The following is a 20070-nucleotide window of genomic DNA, read 5'->3' on the forward strand; positions in this document are numbered from 1 at the left end:
TTCTTAAAATGTTACTTTTTAAAAATTAGATAATAGTATGGAAGAGTCATCTTGATGTAATATTGAGTAAAAAAGGTAAAATATTCTGGTTGTGTTTGAGTGATGGATACAAGACAGATCACTCCCCTACTTTTCTCTTGTCCAATTTTAATCAGCATGTATTTTTTTAAATAATGAAATTTTTGTAAGAACATGGAAAATCGTTGTGATATAATTAGGGAAAAAAGCAAGGTTCAAAATTGTATATACCGAACTGTACTATAAGATTACTGTCATGTTAAAACCATGTACAGGAAAATAATATGGGAGGAAGCACACTGAAATACTAACAAGGATTATATTAAGGTGATGGATTGGGGGTGTGGCCAAGATGGCAGAGTAGGAAGACCCTAAGCTCACACCTTCCCACAGGCACACCAAAATTACAACTACTTACAAAGCAGCTCCCTATGAGAATTATTTGAAGACTATCAGGAAAGACTTTTCACAACTAAAGATATAAAGAAGTAACCGTAACAAGACAGGTAGGAGGGCTGGAGACACTGTGTTGCCAGAACCCATACCCCTAGGTAGGTAGCCCACAAACAGGAGGATATTCACAATTGCAGAGGTTCCCCCCAAGGAGCAAAAGGTTCAAGCCCCATGTTGGGCTCCCTAGCTCAGGGGTCCTGCATCAGAAGATGAGACCCCAGAATGTCTGACTTTGTGTATAAGAGAGCTGGAGGGCTGTAGGAAACAGAGACTCCACTCTTAAAGGGCACACATAAAATCTCACACACTCCGAATCCTAGCACAGAGGCAGTAGTTTGAGAGAAGCCTGGGTCAGACCCACCTGCTAATCTTGGAGAGCCTCCCAAAGAGGCAGGAAGCAGCTGGACCTCCAAGGGATGAAGACACTGGCAGCAGCCATTTCTGGGAGCTTCTTCTACCACAATGACACCAGCACTGGCAAGTGCCATTTGGAATCCTCCCTCGTGCTGGGGGCTTATCCACCCACCAGTGAGCTGGCAGCAGCCCCTCCCTAACGCCCCTCCCCAGGCCATACAGACAGCCTCGGATGGACCAAGCCCTGCCCTCCAGTGGGCCGGCAGTGGTTGCCTCCCCTCACCAGGCTGCTCAGCCAACCACACAGGAAGCCTACCCCACCCTCCAGCAGGACCACAGCCACTGCAGGAGGCAGGGCTTTGCAGCCAACTGGGCTGGGGACCAGCCCCGCTTACCAGCATGCCCACAGTAGTCAGCCCTGCCACAGTAGAAGGGCACACACAGCCCACACAGGGGGGCATATAGCTCTGGTGACCAGAGGGGAGTGTGCTGCTGGGCCCCATGGGACTCTCCTACATAAGGCCACTACTCCAAGATTGGGAAACAAAACTGGCCTACCTAATACATAGAAATAAACAAAGAGAATTAGGCAAAATGAAGAGACTGTAACAAGAGACAAAGGACATTATATAATGATAAAAGGATCAACCCAACAAGAAGATATAACAACTGTAAATATATATTCACCAAACGCAGGAGCACCTAAATACATAAAGCAAATATTAACAGACATAAAAAGAGAAATCAACAGTAATACAATAGTAGGGGACATTAACACCCCACTTTCATCAATGGACAGATCATCTAGACAGAAAATCAATAAGGAAATACAGACCTTAAATAACACATAAGACCAAATGGACTTAATTGATATTTATAGAGCTTTCCACCCCAAAGCAGCAGAATACATTCTTTTCAAGGGCACATGGAACATTCTCCAGGATAGATCACATGCTAGGCCACAAAACAAGCCTTGGTAAATTTACGAAAATTGAAATCATATCAAGCATCTTTTCCAACCACAATGCTATGAGGCTAGAAATCAATTACAAGAAAAAATCTGCAAAAAACCACAAACATATGGAGGCTAAACAATATGCTACTAAACAACCAGTGGATCACTGAAGAAATCAAAGAGGAAATAAAAAAACACCTAGAGACAAATGAAAGTGTAAACATGATGATCCAAAACCTATGGGCTCAGCAAAAGCAGTTCTAAGAGGTAAGTTTATACTGATACAAGGTTACCTTAGGAAACAAGAAAAATCTCAAATAAACAATCTAACCTTACACCTAAAGCAACTAGAGAAAGAAGAACAAACAAAACCCCAAGTTAGTAGAAGGAAAGAAATCATAAAGACCAGAGCAGAAATAAATGAAATAGAGTAAAAAAAAAAAAAAAAATCAATGAAACTAAAAGCTGGTTCTTTGAAAAGATAAAAAAAATTGATAAACCTTTCGCCAGACTCATCAAGAAGAAACGAGAGGGCCCAAATAAATAAAATCAGAAATGAAAGAGAAGTTACAACTGCACACAGAAATACAAATAATCATGAGAGATTACAATTTTACACCAGTAAAATAAACAATCTAGGAAAAATGGATAAATTCCTAGAAACATACAATCTCCCAAGACTGAATCAGGAAGAAACAGAAAATATGAACAGACCAATTACCAGTAATGAAATCGAATCAGTAATTTAAAAACTCCCAACAAACAAATGTCCAGGATCAGAAGGTTCACGGGTGAATTCTACAAAACATTTAAAGAGGAGTTAACATTTATCCTTCTCAAACTAGTCCAAAAAAATTGAATAGAAAGGAACATTCCATGAGGACAGAATCACCTTAATACCATAACCAGACAAAGATACCACAAAAAGAGAAAATTACAGGCCAGTATCACTAATGAACATAGACACAAAAATTCTCAACAAAATGTCAGCAAACCAAATTAACAATACATTAAAAGGATCATACACCATGATCAAGTGGGATTTATCCCAGGGATGCAAGGATGGTTCACTATTTGCAAATCAATCAATTTGCAATTTGATACACCACATTTAAAAACTGAAGAATAAAAATCATATCATATCAATAGATGCAGAAAAAGCTTTTGACAAAATTCAACATCCATTTATGATACAAACTTTCAATAAAATGGGTATAGAGGGAATATACCTCAACATAAGAAAGGCCATCTATGACAAACCCACAGCCAACATCATACTCAATGGTAAAAAGCTGAAAGTATTTCTTCTAAGATCAGGAACAAGACAAGAATGCCTACCCCTGCCACTTTTATTCAACATAATATTGGAAGTCCTAGCCACAGCAATCGGACCAGTGTACACAATATCACACTGTGCACAATACCACACAATATGTGTACAAATAAAATACTGTCTTGATTACTGCAGCTTCATGTAAATCTTGCAATGAGGTAGTGTAAGTCCAACTTTGCCCTTTCTTGTCAAAATTATTTCAGTTGTTCTAGGTCTTTCACTTTTCCATTCAAATTTTAGAATCAGCTTGTAAATTTCTTCAAAAAAGCTTGCTGTGATTTGGCTGAAAATGTACTGAATCTATAGATCAATCTGAGAAGAACTGCCGTCTTAAAAATACTGAGCTTTCTAATTCACAAACAGGTATATCTATGCATTTATTTAGATCTTAATTTCCCTCTATGTTTGCTGTTTTCAGTGTATAAGTCTTGCCTTTGTTAAATTTCATTATTTCACTTTTTATGCTATTGTAAATGGAACTGCTTGCTTAACTTCATTTTTCTAATTGTTAATTTCTAGTTTATAGAAATATAATTAATTTTGTATGTTGACTTTGTAGCCTGTGACCTGGCTAAATTCATATATTAGTTCTAATGGCTTTTAGTAAATTTCTTAGGATCTTCTAGATGAACAATCGTGTTGTTTGAAATAAAGACAGTTTTACTTCTTATTTTCCAAACTGTGTATTTTTTATTGTTTCTTGCCTTGTTGCACTGGCTAAGACTTCAAGTACTATGATGAATAGGAGTGACGAACATAGACATTCCTGATTTCAGGTAAAAAGCATTGAGCTTTTACCACTGAGTAAGATGTCAGCCTTAGGTTTTTTTGTAGAGGCCCTCAGCCAGGTTGAGAAGATTCCTTTATTCTTAGTTTGCTGGATATTTTTATCTTCAATGGGTGTTGAATTTTTTCAGTGTTTTTTTCTGTATTTATTGAAATGATCATATGGTTTATCTACTTTGTCCTGTTAATGTAGTAAATTACATTGATTGATGTTAAGCCAACCTTAAATTTCTGGGATAAACCCCACCTGCTCAAGATGTATTATCCTTTTTAACATATTGTTGAAATTGATTTGGTAAAACTTTATTAAGGATTTTTTGCATCTATGTTAATCAGGTCTATAGTTTTCTTGTAATATGATTGCCTGATTTTGGTATCAGAGTAATACTAGCCTCAGAAAATGAGCTGGAAAAGTGTTCTTTCTTATAATATTTTCAGAAAGATTTTTGTATAGAATTGGTACTACTTCCATAAATGTTTGAGAGAATTCACCAGTGAAGTCATCTGAATCTCTAGCTTTCTTTGTGGGAAATTTTTAATTATAAATTTAATTTTGGTCATTGATATGAGACTATTCAAATTCTCCAGTTTTTCTTGGGTCAGTTTTGGTAATTTTTGTCTGTCAGGGAATCGGTCCAGTTATCTAAGTTGCCAGATTTACTGGCATAAAGTTTTTCATAATGTTTCCTTATTATCCTCTTAAAATGTTTGAAGGATAATGATAACCCCTCCTTCATCTTTTTTTTTTTTTTTTTACACAGAAGTTACTCTTTAATTTTTGCTTCAAGAAGCAGGGATCAGTGACTACAGATCTCATACTATTAAGAATTGGTAGAAGGGAAATTTCATAATTAAACTGAAAGATTATTTTTTAATTTTTATAGAAGTATAATTGATTTACAATGTTGTATTAGTTTCAGGTATATAGAAAAGTGATAGATAGATATATATACACTCTTTTTCAGATTCTTCTCCATTATAGGTTATTACAAGATATTGAGTATAGCTCCCTGTGCTTTCCTTTAATCTTGACATTGGTAATTTGTATCTTGATGTCCTTAGCTATAAGTTTATCAATTGTATTTGAAAAGACCAGTATTTTGCTTTCAGTGATTTTCTCTGTTCATCTTGTATTTCACTGATTTCTGCTCTTTATAATTTTCTTCCTTCTATTTATATTGGGTTTACGTTGCTCTTCTTTTTCTGGTTTCTTAAGATGAGAATTTAGATAATTACTTTTAGATCTTTTTGTCTTTTCTAATATAAACACTTAAAGTGGTAAACTGTCACCTAAGTGCTGCTTTACCTGCATGACACAAAGTTTGACACACTGTATCTTCATTATTGTTCAGGGAAAAATATTTTCTAATTCCCCTTGTGATTTCTTCTTCGATTCGTGAGTTATTTAGAAGTATGCTGCTTAGGGACTTCCCTGGCGGTCCAGTGGTTAAGACTTCACCTTCCAATGCCGGGGATGCGGGTTCAATCCCTGGTCGGGGAGCTAGGATCCCACATGCCTCAGGGCCAAAGGACCAAAACATAAAACAGAAGCAATACTGTAGCACAGTATTGCTTTAAAAGCGGTCCACATTAAAAAAATATTAAAAAAAAAAAAAGTATGTTGCTTAATTCCAAGTATTTGAGGATTTCCTAGTGATATTATTCTCAGTTGATCTCTATTTAATTCTTTTTTTTTTTTTTTGGTATCAGAAAACATATCCTGTATGATTTTAATTTTTAAAAATCTGTTATGACTTGTTTTATGGCCCAGTACTTAATCTATCTTAATGAACATCCCATGTACACTTGGAAAGAACATGTATTTTGTGGTTGTTGGGGGTAGTGTTCTATACATATCAATTAGGTCAGAATGGTTGATGGTGTTGTTTGTATCTTCTATATCTTTGCTGGTATTTTATGTAGCTGTTCTATCAATTACTTAGAGAGGGTTACTGAAATCTTCATCTGTGATTGTGGAATTGTCTGTTTTTCCCTCTAATCTGTCCATTTCTGCTTCCTGTATACTAAAGCTCTGTTATTAGGTACATAGCCATTTATGATTTTTAAAACTTCCTGATGAATTGACCTTTTTTTAAATCACTGTGCAATGTAATAATCTCACCAACAATGGTATTATTTTCCAAATATCTTTTAGTTCTCCTTTGTAATTACTTTAAATTCTCCATAATACCACTTAGGTTTGAACTTTAGAGGATATAGACCTCTAAATATCCTTTCCACTTGTACTAAAATGCCATTATCTCCTCCCAGCTCTTGCACACTGAAGATCCTAGATAGCTCTAAATTAATATTAAAGGAAGAATTGTTTAGTAACCTCTATGTTGGCAAAATTTTTATTAACCTTTCTCACAGTTGCTGGGTTTTGTGATATTCCAAACAGGCAGAGATTATTTGGGGCAAGTGGCTAACTACAGAATATTAAGTGGAGGGATCAATGCTGAGTGATTTTTTAAATGATCTATTTCAATAGATACATCGGATTTCAAGTTGATCTCCAGGAAGTGGAGGGCTGAAAGTTAGTATGCATCAACACTAAAATTCAAGTAAATGACAACTAGAGAACCACACACAGATTTCAATTTTTTACAGAAGAATTTTAAAGCATAGTCATTATTTCATTTCAGAGCAAATGAGGCAGAAACAGTGTCAGTTCTGAAACTATGACAGAGCATTTAGCAATATGACATTTACCCCTAGATGTTTACTATTATGTAGTTTCGATTTTCTAAATGTATTTGAATCATACAAATATCTACATGCTTTTTTCCTCTCAGTTATTTGGGAAACTTCAAAAAGGGTAGTCACACCCAAAGCTTTTTAAGCATTTGGCTAGAATTTAATCTGAATAAACTGTGTTGTGAGCAAGTATAGAAAAAGATTTATGGGCTTAGACAGCTCAGTGATCCCTACTGGTCCATAACTGTTCTAAATATCTGTAATTTTCAAACGTTGTGTCAATGTACCTAAGAAAATGGTAAAGACAAAATAAAACATTGGGACCTGAGCACCTACTGTGGTTAACTGCCCAAACCCATGGGGGCATTTTGGTAGCGAGCCACCTACAGAGCAAGCAAACCCAAATATGCACTGAGTGCCCACAAAGTAACAGCTGATTCCTCACAGTTATTAAATTTAATCCTCATAAAAACACTATGGTATTGTTGCATTCCTTTTGCAGATGTGGAACCAGGCTTTGAAAGATTAAGTGGCTCACCAAAGGCGACATGGCCGTAAGTGGTAGCTATGGGATTTGAACCTAGATCTCCTGACACTAGATGTGGTATTTGCTCTACTTTGCCAGAGAAACCTATAGATCAGGAGTTGGCAAACTTTTTCTGTAAAGGGCCAGATCCTTTAAGCTTTGCAAACCATATGGTCTCTTAACTCCGTTCTTGTAGTAAGTAAACAGCCATAGATAATATGTAAGTAAATGAGTCTAGCTGTGTTCCAATAAAACTTTATTTACAAAAACAGGTGGTGGACTGGTCCAGGGGTTGTGGCCCAGGGGCTCTGGCCCAGGGGTTGTGGTTTGCTGATCCCTGCTACAGATTAAAACATACAAGCAAACCATAAAAGAATTAGTCTCTAAAGTTTCTCATCTACTGACTTTCAGAGACATTTTCATTACTGCTCCCTTACTCTACTCAATTACACACAATAATTATGATTTCACTGTAAATTCATCTTCCAGTTCCTAGGTCTTCCACAGTGCCAACTTTCCTCTCCCTAACACAAATTCTAGCTTTGATGATAATCACTTTACGGGAGTGATCAAAACCTTTTTTTTTAAACGGTGAGGACCAATGAAGGAAAACAGATTTTTTTTTCCCCCTCTGCTCAGTAATAATACCTCTACTGGATCCCAAAATGAAAAAACAATTTCCTGCTTTACTGAATACTTTTAAATGCTAATGAAAAATTGGTACTTCTTTTTAGTTATCAAAATGTTAACATGGAGCAACAGAGCCATCTTTCTAATCTTCTATGTGCTTTAGGATTCAAAACATGTCTTCTTATACATTATTTCATTTATCTTTGAAGCAAACTCTGAAGTAGGTGTCATTATGGAGAAACTGATATTCACAGAGGTTAAGCGACTCACCCAGAGTCACAACTCCTTCTCTTCTGTGTAACACTGAACAAGCAAGTACTGTGCTGGGTGCAAGGAAGAAGGAGATAAATAAAATCACACTTCCTTGCCTTTCTCCTTACCCTCTTTGTTGATCCCTGGCCTCCACCAAAACCCACATACCTAGATAAGCAATTCTGAAAAGATTCTTCTCCTGGTGGTTGCCCAGGTAGGTTTTTTTTCCCTTCAGGCCTCTGCCTTGTTGAACTGAAAGCTGTACTTGAAATCAGATTGGACACTTTTCTGGAAAACCAAACAGGGCATGAAGCTCTCTGGTCTTGGGCTGTTCATCACCGCTTTATGAGATAATTCCCTCCAGCAACTCATCTACACTATTACAAATAAGCATTTTCAAAATTCAATGTCAAGGTAGTTATTATTTTATTTACTACTGCTTCTGAAAGTTAGTTATATTTCCCCAAATATATTCTGTAGTCTCTACTGCTTCTATCCCCTTTGAACTGACGTTATTTACTATATTCCTTCATCTGTCAATATTCCCTCTGCATATAGTCAGTCCCCTGTGTCTACCGGCCTTTCTTCAACTAATTATAAAGTGTGTAATATCTAAAGTGAGGTCCTTACTTGATCCATTGCATTACCTGGTCATAAACATTTCTTCAAGATCTGATATTAATTCTTGCAGATCCTGTTGATTTGCTAATTCATATAGCTGTCCTAATGTCTTCACTGAGCACATTTGGTAGTTTAGGGCATTTTTCACTTCAGGTAAGGATTTTTTTTTTTTTTAATTACAAGAAGATGGAGTCACGCAGAGAGTCTGCTGAATGGAACTTTCTTAGCCCTACTTACCTCTGCAATCAGATCATGTAGCTCTCCTTCACTAGGGCAGCATCCTAATGACCTGATAATTGTTCCGATCTCTCTGGGGAAAAAAGCAGTCAATTGCTTTAGAATATAAACTCTGAAAAGACAAGTGCTACATTTCTCTAAATTATTTCAGAGCAGATGTAGCATAGCAAACAAAGGCATACAATAAATATTGCCTCAAGAGGATGGAAGATACTTTCTGAGGAAAGGAAAAGGCAGACAAGTGAATCCAAGAGAGAAGAAAGAAGTGTTTGTGTTGACTGGCAAGTGCAAGCCCTGCCTGGGCCAAAATCAAAAAGTTCTAGAAAAGGAAAAGAAAGGAGGGAGAAATAAGAAAAAGAAAGGTCAGCCACTTACTAACTGGCTTTAAGTGTTAGTTAATTCTTTTGAGTCTCAGTTTCCACATCTGTAAAATGGGGATGATAATTTGTAATGTGGTGAAGTCTACATTAGTGGCAGAGAACCTAAAAGCATGAGCTCTAGTGGCAGACTGCCAGGGTTCAAACTCCAGCCCTGCAATTTGCTAGACTGGGCAGGTTAATCCCTGTGCACATAATCCTGCCTGGTAGGTAAAACCCAGTATCTCCCTTGAAATACTCAGAACTAGACCGGGAGCAGTCTAAGGGCAAAGAGCCATCGTAACATAAGCACAGCTTTCGGCAGAGCAGCCACCCAGTAAATATCAGCTACTCCCCACCCCGCCCCATGGTAATTTAATTCAATTCAACAAATGGCCTAAGGAAAGTAGGAATTATATTCAGTACTCCCTGGGTACTGAGACAGAGGATTTATAATAGATTGTTAAATATTTCCACTTAAAATGATTAAAAAGTTGTGACATTTTGAATGTTAATTTCACAAATATTCCCTTAACTAGAATATTTAGCTTCTTTACCATTCTGGCTAATATTGGTGGTGTTATATTTACTCTCTATTTTACTGAGAAAATATTTTAAATAAGAATTTTTAAGTTCCTCACTTAAGGAGGCTGCAGGATGAGTATCAACTTAAGAGAAAAACCTAAAGTCAGTAACTGTGGAAGACAGGATTCTCGACGTTCACTGATTGATCTGAAGGCCAGCTAAACATGTAAGGTCTTCACGCCAACTCTATTTCACATCTCCCTGAGCACCTTAGGCTCAACACCTCTGCACTGCTTTTCCTGCCCACAGCCCTCATTGAGGCAGGATCTGAACATGATGCTACTACTGGACACTAAAAATATTGTATGAGATTATACTTTCTCTCAAGAAGCCCCTAAAGATGACCCATGAAACTGGCTAACACCAATGTAGTAATGTTCTTGTAACATCAGACGGGGCTATTGCATACATTAGAACAAACAGTTAATGAGGCAGGGACAAAAAATATAATTTGAGAAGTATTCACAGATTTATCCCCTCCGTAACCTTCTAGGCCTTCTGTTCTTCGAATCAGAGAACTGCTTCAACTCCAGACTCAGCAGGACAAGAATAAAGGCTTCCTTAACTCACAGAAACAAAGGGAGGGTAGGGAAGGGAGGAGGGAAAGGGCTGAACACCCTTGCAGGTTAGAAATCTCAGGGAGGTGGGATGGGGAAAAAGAGAAATTTCAGGCCTGAGCCGTGCAGTACCGTAGCTACTACCTCCATCTGGCTCTGGGGCACTGGCAATGTGACTAATCCAGACTGAAATGGGCTCTAAGTAAAAAATATACATGGACTTCAAAAACTTAGTGTGAAAAAAATTAAAATATCTCATTAATAATTTTTAATTGATTACATGTTGAAATCATAATATTTTAGACATATCAGTTAAATAAAACATATTGTTAAAATGCCCTTTCTTTTACTTCTTTAAAATATGGTTACTAGAAAATTTTAAATTATATGTGTAATACTCCTTTTGATGGTACTTTTCTAGGCAATAGCTGCCATCATGATTCACACTTGGCAAAGACAAGTACGGTACCTAAAGAGAAAATTAGAATTACATTGTGCTGTGTCAGCAACATAATCAATCCCCTCCTTGTGCTGCTCTGAGAAACTTTCAACCTTATTTCTTTATTTATTGGCCGCACCTCGCAGCATGTGGGATTTTAGTTCCCCGACCAGGGGTTGAACCCGTGCCCCCTGCAGTGGAAGCGTGGAGTCTTAACCACTGGACCACCAGGGAAGTCCCTCAACCACACTTAAATGAAGTCCTTTGTCGCTGACCCAGGTCTCATGTCTTTTGCCAACATCTATGAAAGAGTAACAGACTAACTTACTAGCTTTCAAGGGGGATAAAAGCAAACCATAGACTTGACATGTATAAGGATGCACAGGAGCAAATCTGGGCTGGAAACACAGATCTGGTAACAAAGCCACGGGAGCAGAAGACCTCCTCTAAGAAGAGTATCCCGGCTGGAAGAGACGACGAGCCAGGAAGAGCTCAGAGGAGCACCTACACTGACACAATGGTCTAGTACCTGCGCTAGACACAGGGAAGAGGAGCCAGGGGGTAAGCAGAAATTCAGGACACGGTGGTGTCATGGAAGCTAAGGAAAGAGATGGAAAGATTGAGTCATCTTTGGTGTCAAATGCTGCTGAGAGGTCGAGTAAGACAAGTTCTCAGAAATGTCCACTGGATTTAGTAAAGAAGGAAATCAGTTCTGATTTTTGATCAAGGATGTTTCACTTGAAAGTGGGGGAGAAATCAGATTGCACTGGGTTGAGGTAGATGGATCTATAAAGTGAAGGGGAAGAAGAGATGTCTGGAGGGGGACATGGTGTCAAGGAAGATTTTTTTTTTTTAATTTAAGACCAGAAAGAGGTGACCATGTTTTAATACCAATGGGAATGAGCCAGTGCAAAGTAGAAGGCTGAGGAGGGCACCGTCAACTGAGCAGGTGGGCTTCCAGAGGAGGTGGGAAGGGCTGGGCCAGGTGCTTAGTGTTGTGTCCACACAGCCATCCGACCTGAGGTCCTGCCACCAGCAAGTTGCTACCTGTGAGAGGGTGGCAGGATCCTCCTCGCAGTCTTAGAAAATTTTACTCTATCCCTCTTTCTACTTCCCTTTGAAGAACCTATCACCATCTTCTGTTCTTCTGAGTGCATCTAGCTAGATTGTCACACTTTGCCTACGCAGAACACAGAAAACAAAGCCTAATGATGTCCTCTAAGCATCAAGAAACTTCTTTCTCTCTAGTCCTGAAACACAAAGGTCTGATGATATAAGAGAAAAGGGCAAAGACCCTTAAGCTGATGAGTCCACAGTGGCCTAAAGAACAATACAAAACTCAAGAGCTCGCCTGTACACAAACAACAGGTCTGCTAGCTCACCCACCCTGCCTCCTGTGGAAAGCTAACCTCTTCCTCTGTGCTCCGGGGCTCTGGAAGCTGTGGTCGGGATCCCTTCGGCTGAACTTGGCACAGAGGAAGGTGATGCTACCCCCGCCTTCCGGCCTTGACATCTCAGCAGTACAGTGATTTTCCCTGTCCTTGTTTTTCCTAAAGACTGCATTAGCCTTGGGATCACAGTACAATATGAGAGAGGAGGAGGAGGGGCCAACGAACTGCTGATGTTGAACTTTGCCTGGTCTTGGCACATGGGAAAATGGAATTTGATGAGATTTAGAAAAATACAGAAATGTGACACATCTTTTTCCTCTAGTCTATCATGCACTTCATATCTGTAAGCCTAGTTTGTGGTTGGGAGTGGGATATGAAGGCCTGTCTCGCCTCTGTGTGGAAAGGCAAGGTCCTCTGCCAAGAGTGAATGGGGAGGCATGGGCTCTCATCTGCCAATCACCACCACGACCTGCCTCTCTAGGCACCCATTTTCCAGACGGCGAGCCCGGCCCTCGCTCTCACACTCTAAAGCCTGTGCTTCACCTGCTCTACTGCATATTCTCTGGGTGCCCCTCCAGAACCCCTCTCCATTCTTCTCCTCCTCCACTCCCTGAGGGCCTGACCTCCTACTGCACCGGCTCCCTTGGCCCCAGGCTTCCGGCTGCAGCTGTCCAACTCAAGGCAGAGCATTGCAGGTTTCCGTTGCTGGGTCACATGCTGCCCAAAACGTAGGGGCTTAAACAACAATGAGTTCTTATTTTTCATAATTCTGTGGGTTGGCTGGACGGTTCCTCCACTGGTTTCCCCTGGGCTCACTCACGCAGCTGTGTTTAGCAATTAATTAATCTACACATATGGTTGTTCAATATTCTATAGTCAACCATTCAAAATTGCCATTACCACCATCCTGGATTCCGGGCCCCTTAACTTCCATCCTGCCTGCTCTAATGATCCATAACCCTGAGCAGCTCTAACTTTTACTTTCCTGTTCCTGCAAAGCACTGCTGGAAGAAAATAATTAACAAAAAATAAAACAAATCAACCATGGCCCACTACAAATTCATGCCATCCAGCATCAAGTATCCTGGACATCACCTGACAATCCTTGCTTTCATCGCCTGTTGATTCCCTAGAAAACGCCTCCCAAAACAGCTCTTTTGAAGCCTCTCTTGCCTCAAGCTCCAAAGCACTGACCCCCTTAATCTCAGCAGAAAACGCTGTCACCTCCTTCACTGAACAGATGAAAACTGCTAAGGCTGGCACCATCACCAACCCTCCGACCACCTGCTCAGTCAGCTCAGGCTGCTCTAACAACACACCACAGACTAGGTGGCCTAAACCACAAACATTTATTTCTCATAGTTCTGGAGGCTTGAAGTCTGAGATCAAGGCACCAGCGGATTCGGGGTCTGGTGACAGCCCTCTTCCAGGCTTGCAGACAACCACTTTCATGCTGTGTCCTCACAGGGTGGGAGGAGAGGAGAGCAGGCTCTGGTCTCCCTCTTCTTCTGGGGGCCCTGATCCCATTATGGGGGCTCCACTCTCATGACCTCATCTAAACCTAATCACCTCCCAAAGGCCCCACCTCCAAATGCCATCACATTGGGGGATAGGGCCTCAACATATGAATATGAATTTGAGAAGGACTCAAACATTCAGTTCATACCACCCCCTTTCCAGGCACTTCCCTCACACCACTTTAGAAGTATGTACATACCCCCTTCCTTACGCTCTCAACCTTGGAGGAATAAAAAGTGCTCTTCCTAATAAAGCTAACCCCGCTCCGTTTTTCTTAGTTCCAGTCTTGGCTCTTATTCTTGACACACCTGCCTCTCTCACCATCTTCACTCTTTTCCTTTATTAGTTGCTTCCTCTTTTGCTGTAAAACATTCACATATCTTCCTTATCCTGAAAAAATTTCTGATAGGTGCCCTACCACCTCCAACCATTCTATTTCTCAGCTTCTTTTTGCTATCACAATACTTCTTCTAAATTACTTATCTTGTAACTGTCGATTCCATTTCCCACTCATCCACTCCACACCTAACCCCTCTGCAAAATCCTGCCATCACTGGGTCTCAACCCATCAATCAGTCCATGTCTCTCTCTCACTCCCATGTTCCCTTCCTTATCTTCATCTGACCCTCTCTTCTTCCTATAGCCCCCTTAAGTGCCCCCTGCCCAGTACCCTTATTTGCAAGATGATCTCTACTGTTAAAAATATTACAGAAGGCTAAGAGAATAAGAAGTATCTTAGATTTGGACAAAAAGAAGACCACTGGTATCTTAATAACAGTACTTACAGAGGAGAGAGGAAGAGAACCGGCCACCCACCCCCACCCCGCCCCCAAGAGTGCTGGTGGTAAGAAAATCTAGACCACAAGTACAGAATGCACAGTTGAGGAGGATGCCTACTGAAAAGAATGCATGTCACACCTAATGGCACAGCTCCACAGCACTTACTCTGTGCCAGGCACATTCTAGCACAGGGCATATATTAGCTCATTTAATCCTCATCACCCTATGAGGTAGGTACTACTATTATCTCCATTTTACAGATGAAGAAATTAAATCCCAAAGGTGTTAAAGAACTTGCCTGAGGTCACATATAGCCAATATGTTAAAGCAACGACTTCCTCAGGAGTAGGGAAATCTCGGCAGCTGTGGAGAAGTCTGACAAGAGGGCTAAGTAGAGAATGGGGATGAGAACAGAAACAAGATCTCTCACGATGTGAGAAAACTAGATGAATTAGCTTTCTGGCTTAGGAATGGACATCTCCTCTAAGACTTCTAGAAAGAACAGACTTCACATCTCACTCACCTCCCTTATACCATGATCATGATTTGTACGGATGTGAGAAAAAATATCTCCTCACAATAGCTCTGTGTGGTAGGTACTGTTGTTTTACAAATGAGGAAAACTGAACCACAGAAACATCAGGTAAATTTCCCAAGATCCTAGTAAATAGTGGAAATGGGATTCAGACATACACAAGCTAGAATCTATACTCTTAACCACTGCGCACTGCTGTCTCTCATATATCTCAACTGAGCATTTAGTTAGGCTTAAAGGAGAACTTCTTGACTATAATAAGGTGCTTCTAAAGAAAGCTGTGGATATGCCACCCTATGAGAGCCTTGAAGATTGATCCAGGGATCACAAACTGATGACCCAAAGAACAAATGTGGCCCTCAGATAAGGTTTTGTTTAGCATAGCATTGGTTTGCTTCTTTGTTTAGAGGGGACATACATAAATATCATGAGAACTGTCCTACACTTCTGATTCACACACTTATATTACAGGCCCGGTCTATGTAGGAATCTGTGTTCATCACTCCTGGAAAATATCAATTTTGTACTGTTTAGGAATTCACCTGCAAGAAGCAGGGGAAGGAGCCAAATGGCTTCTTAGAGTTCTCCCCAAGTAGTCTGACTCTAAGATTATTTTTAAAAACACAGACACACAAAACCTGTGGCTTATAAAAGAGAATGCTCTTGTTCTCAGAGGACACACACTGGAGTATTTAAGGGAAAAGGTCCCAGTGCCTACAACTTACTCTCAAAGAGCCCAGCAAAATGAAAATAATAATAAAATGCATAAATACATACATATAAATATATACATGTACATACATATTAATATATATGTACATATATATGGAGAAAGTGCACACAATCAAAAGCAAGTGTGGCAAAATGTTAAAAACTGGCGAATCTAAGTGAAAGTACACAAGGGTTCAGTGTACCATTTACTATTCGTCCATAAGTCTGAAGTTTTTTAAACTTCATTTCATTCTCATAATCAAAACCAAAGTAGTAAGAAATTCTGCCTTGTATAAACTATTCATAAAACAATTTGTTCTTCCATGTTATACTATTTTTACCATTTTGGCTTGAAAAGCTGATTATTAAGGATGTCTTCGCCCTCAGTTTCACAATAAAATATATTAGTTACAACATTTTTCCTCAGTATTTTAGAATTTAATATTGAAAACTTAGCAAGATGATAGATCTAAAATATTCTGTTTCATGAAGTACAAGTAGAGGTGAAGCTGGATACCAGTCTACCATTCTTTCAGGTAAAAGAAAAGCGTATGAAAAGGATGGAGCCCTTTTCATCCCTCGACCAAACAATGAGAAGGCATCACGGGGAACCGTTCCTGCTGCTGCAGGAAAAGGGCTGTTTTGTTTTGTTTTTTTAACATCTTTATTGGAATATAACTGCCTTACAATGTTGTGTTAGTTTCTGCTGTATAACAAAGTGAATCAGCTATATGTATACATGTATCCCCATATCCCCTCCCTCTTGCATCTCCCTCCCACCCTCCCTATCCCACCCCTCTAGGTGGTCACAAAGCACCGAGCTGATCTCCCTGTACTATGCAGCTGCTTCCCACTAGCTATCTGTTGTACGCTTGGTAGTGTATATACGTCCATGCCACTCTCTCACTTCGTCCCAGCTTACCCTTCCCCCTCCCCGTGTCCTCAAGTCCATTTTCTACGTCTGTGTCTTTATTCCTGTCCTGCCCCTTGTGAGTGACTCTAACAAGCACTGGGCTCAAGCTCTCTAAAGATGAGTAGCACATCCCAGCGGAACAGTCAGATCAGCCTCTGACCCATAAGGCAGCTCAATGGGAGGTGGCTTTCTGTGGCCATTGGTTGACTGCACCGCCCTGTAAAAGCCACAGAGAGGGCGACCGAGAAGAAAATAATGCAAAGGCAAGTGAGGTGAAGGGAGGTGATGTTTAAATACTCATAGCCCCTTCCTCTCTTGTGTGCTCTTTCTTCAAATGATACTGGATGAGATATCATATTTCACGAGGCCTCCCGGGTTCCTAAATAGAGTCCTCGAGAGGACAGTAAAGGGAAATGACAGCAGAAGCAAAGGTAACTCGGAGCTTCTCTTTTTCTCGCAGGTCCTGAGGCACCAAAGACCAAATGATCCCCTGGGCTCCTCTCACATTATAATCCTAGTGCCAAGAACACGGGACGCAGCAGAAGGGGTCAGGTGGGCTCTGAGGAACTCAAGATGGATCTGGGTGGGGCTGAGATCCTGGCTATTCTGAAGAAAACCATGTTGTGAACATTCAGCCCCATGTGTTGTAAGGCTCCTAAAGGTGAGCTAAGAAAAAAAGAGAAATGAAAGAAAGAACAGAGGCCAGAAAAAGACCAGGCCATTAATTTTTTAGGAAGAGAGAGGTGTGAAAAGGAAGAGATCTAAAAAGGAAAACATAAGAAAACACTGAAAGAGGTGAAAATATAGTTTTAGGAGACAAGGAATAGAAATGTCAAAGCTTAATGAAAATAAAAGAAAGAAGTTCAGAAATAAGAGGAAATAAGACAGTAGACAGGAACTAGAAAATGAAATAAAAATATGAAATAAGAAAGTAATTGATAGAATTATATATAATATTAAGGCTGATTAACCTATTTAACTTCTACTGAATGAGATTTTGAATCAAGTGAATTGATTGAAAATTATTTTAAAGTAACCTTTTAAAATTATTTTAATATTATTAAAATTATTAAAGTACTTAAAATTATTAAAGTCACCTTTAAAAAAACTATTTAAAAAATATATTGACGTCAAAGTAGTAAAATAAAATTAAAACACTTTTTAAATTTTAATAATTTCTTCTAAAGTCTTTCTTTTAGGCTTTTGGAAGAGTAGAGAGAGAGAGAAGGCATAAACAAACTCATCTGTGTACAGGAGTGTGCATGTGGTCAACTGGTTCCTCAGGAGGAAAAGCCCTGATCAGGAGCATTTGCATCTCTATTGGTCAGTTTAAAGATGCCAATCTGATGTCACTCAAGGCGGAGTTGGGAAGAGATGCACACCATCACATGGTACCCTCACCATACAGGAGACATAAATCATCTCCAGAGCATAAATAAGACAAAAACATAGTAGACTAATTAGGAAGTGGTAAGTTTTGAGTATTTGTTACTTTTGTTATTTTTCACTGGTAATAAAAATATTTATTTTACATTTTACATAGAACAACTTGGAAAAGTATAGAATGCTTTATAAGTTTGTGTGTCACCCTTGTGCAGGAGCCACACTAATTTCTCTGTACCATTCCAATTTTAGCCTAAGTGCTGCCCACGCGAGCACATTTGCTTTTCGTGTCATTTACTTGTAAGTTTATATAACTTATTTTTTATAAGTTAGGTTTTGACAGTGGCTTGCAGGATTCCTGAAAACTTACTCATCAGTTCTTGTGAGCTGGTACAAGTCAACATGATTTCACTCCAGCACACCACTGATCCTGTGAGTCCCAACCACGTCATTCAACAGGTCAAGTGACTTCTGCCCTGCCATCTCTAGACAGGTGCATCTCCTGAACAACCAGCATGGTTAGGACCAACTCACTTAGTGTTCTACCATATACACAAACCAGAAACGAATACAACCTATGTAAAAAAAAAAAAAAAAAACTTTTTCCTTTGGAAAAAAATTTTTCTTCCTTCTAAATCAATTTCATGGACTTTTATCAGGGAAGTCCAATTTTAAGGACTTGAAGTGAAACAACTGATTTTCATTTTCTCTGAAAGCCCTACCAAAATTGAGGTGTTGGTAATTTTTTAAAAATTCCATGAGGGACTTCCCTGGTGGCGCAGTGGTTAAGAATCCGCCTGCCAAGGCAGGGGACACGGGTCCGAGCCCTGGTCCGGGAAGATCCCACATGCCGCGGAGCAACTAAGCCCGTGCACCGAAACTACTGAGCCTGCGCTCTAGAGCCCGCGAGCCACAACTACTGAAGCCCATGTGCCTAGAGCCCGTGCTCCGCAACAAGAGAAGCCACTGCAATGAGAAGCCTGCGCACCACAACGAAGAGTAGCCCCCTCTCGCCACAACTAGAGAAAGCCCGTGCACAGCAACGAAGACCCAACGCAGCTGAAAAAATAAATAAATACATTTATAAAAAATAAAGTCCTTAAAGTCTGCAGAGACATTTATCAGAGTAGATTTCTCTTACATTGATAAGAACTGCAAACTAACTCCAAAAGCCTTTTTGGTTAAATACTGGTTTAACTTTGGTTAAGAATTTGTTTCCATAGCTGCACTATATACAGAGTAGTAGATATGGAGGTGAAATCATTCCACAACAAATGAGTCACAGTAAGGTTGTCCAATAGTAGCATCATCATTTAATTTACATACGGCAATTGGACCACTTAAAATGTTTGGCCAGGGGCAGGCTGGCTCTTGGTAGGCTGCGTTTTGGTGAGTGCAGTATCATGTTCCTGACACAAGGTGGAGCCAGTGGCATTGAGCTAGGTTGTGAGTCTTCAGCTTAAGGGCAGTCTAAGGTCAAAAAGTGAAAACCTGATTCAGGATAACTGCAATTCTAAGGAAGAAAAGAATAGGCAAAATATTGTACCTCCTCTATGAAATAGCTGACACTAGGCTAAGTATGAGAAAATGTTTAAAGCAATTCAAAAATGTATAAGAAGGAACAAAGTAGGATTTGAAAATGATTTTTATTTATTCAATAAATATTTTTGAACACTACTATGTGTCAGGTAGAATAGAAAACAAAACAAAGACCTTGGCCTTGTGGAAGGCATTTTTTCACAGACTAAGCTTATTTTGGCAAAGCCATGACATGAAGCTGAAATAATGCCTCATCTCCTTATTTAACAGAACTACTCTGTTCAAAGAAAGGCCTCGGGACTTCCCTGGCAGTCCAGTGGTTAAGACTTCGCGCAGCACTATTCACAATAGCCAAGACATGGAAACAACCTAAACGTCCAACGACAGATGAATGGATAAAGAAGATGTGATACATTTATACAATAGAATACTACTCAGTCATAAAAAGAATGAAATAATGCCATTTGCAGCAACACGGATGGACTTAGAGATTATCATAGT

At 39.5% G+C, this 20070-nt stretch overlaps 1 protein-coding gene and 1 non-coding gene across 5 annotated transcripts in view; both read right to left on the reverse strand.

The window, feature by feature from the left end:
• EFCAB2 (EF-hand calcium binding domain 2) overlaps positions 1–20070 on the reverse strand; it is a 126650-nt gene that overhangs the window by 11577 nt on the left and 95003 nt on the right. For 3 of the 4 annotated variants that reach the window (XM_061185388.1, XM_061185386.1, XM_061185385.1), the window contains one exon: positions 8863–8935. The exons of the other annotated variant lie outside the window; for it this stretch is intronic. In XM_061185388.1, coding sequence (XP_061041371.1) covers positions 8863–8935 — 73 coding nt within the window. The remainder of the gene's footprint in view (positions 1–8862; positions 8936–20070) is intronic. 4 annotated transcript variants of the gene reach the window in all.
• LOC133089233 (U6 spliceosomal RNA) lies at positions 18201–18306 on the reverse strand. The gene has a single exon (XR_009700614.1). It is a non-coding gene; the product is annotated as a U6 spliceosomal RNA (small nuclear RNA).

Source organism: Eubalaena glacialis, chromosome 3, assembly GCF_028564815.1.
Source record: "Eubalaena glacialis isolate mEubGla1 chromosome 3, mEubGla1.1.hap2.+ XY, whole genome shotgun sequence".
Taxonomy (NCBI): Eukaryota; Metazoa; Chordata; class Mammalia; order Artiodactyla; family Balaenidae; genus Eubalaena; species Eubalaena glacialis.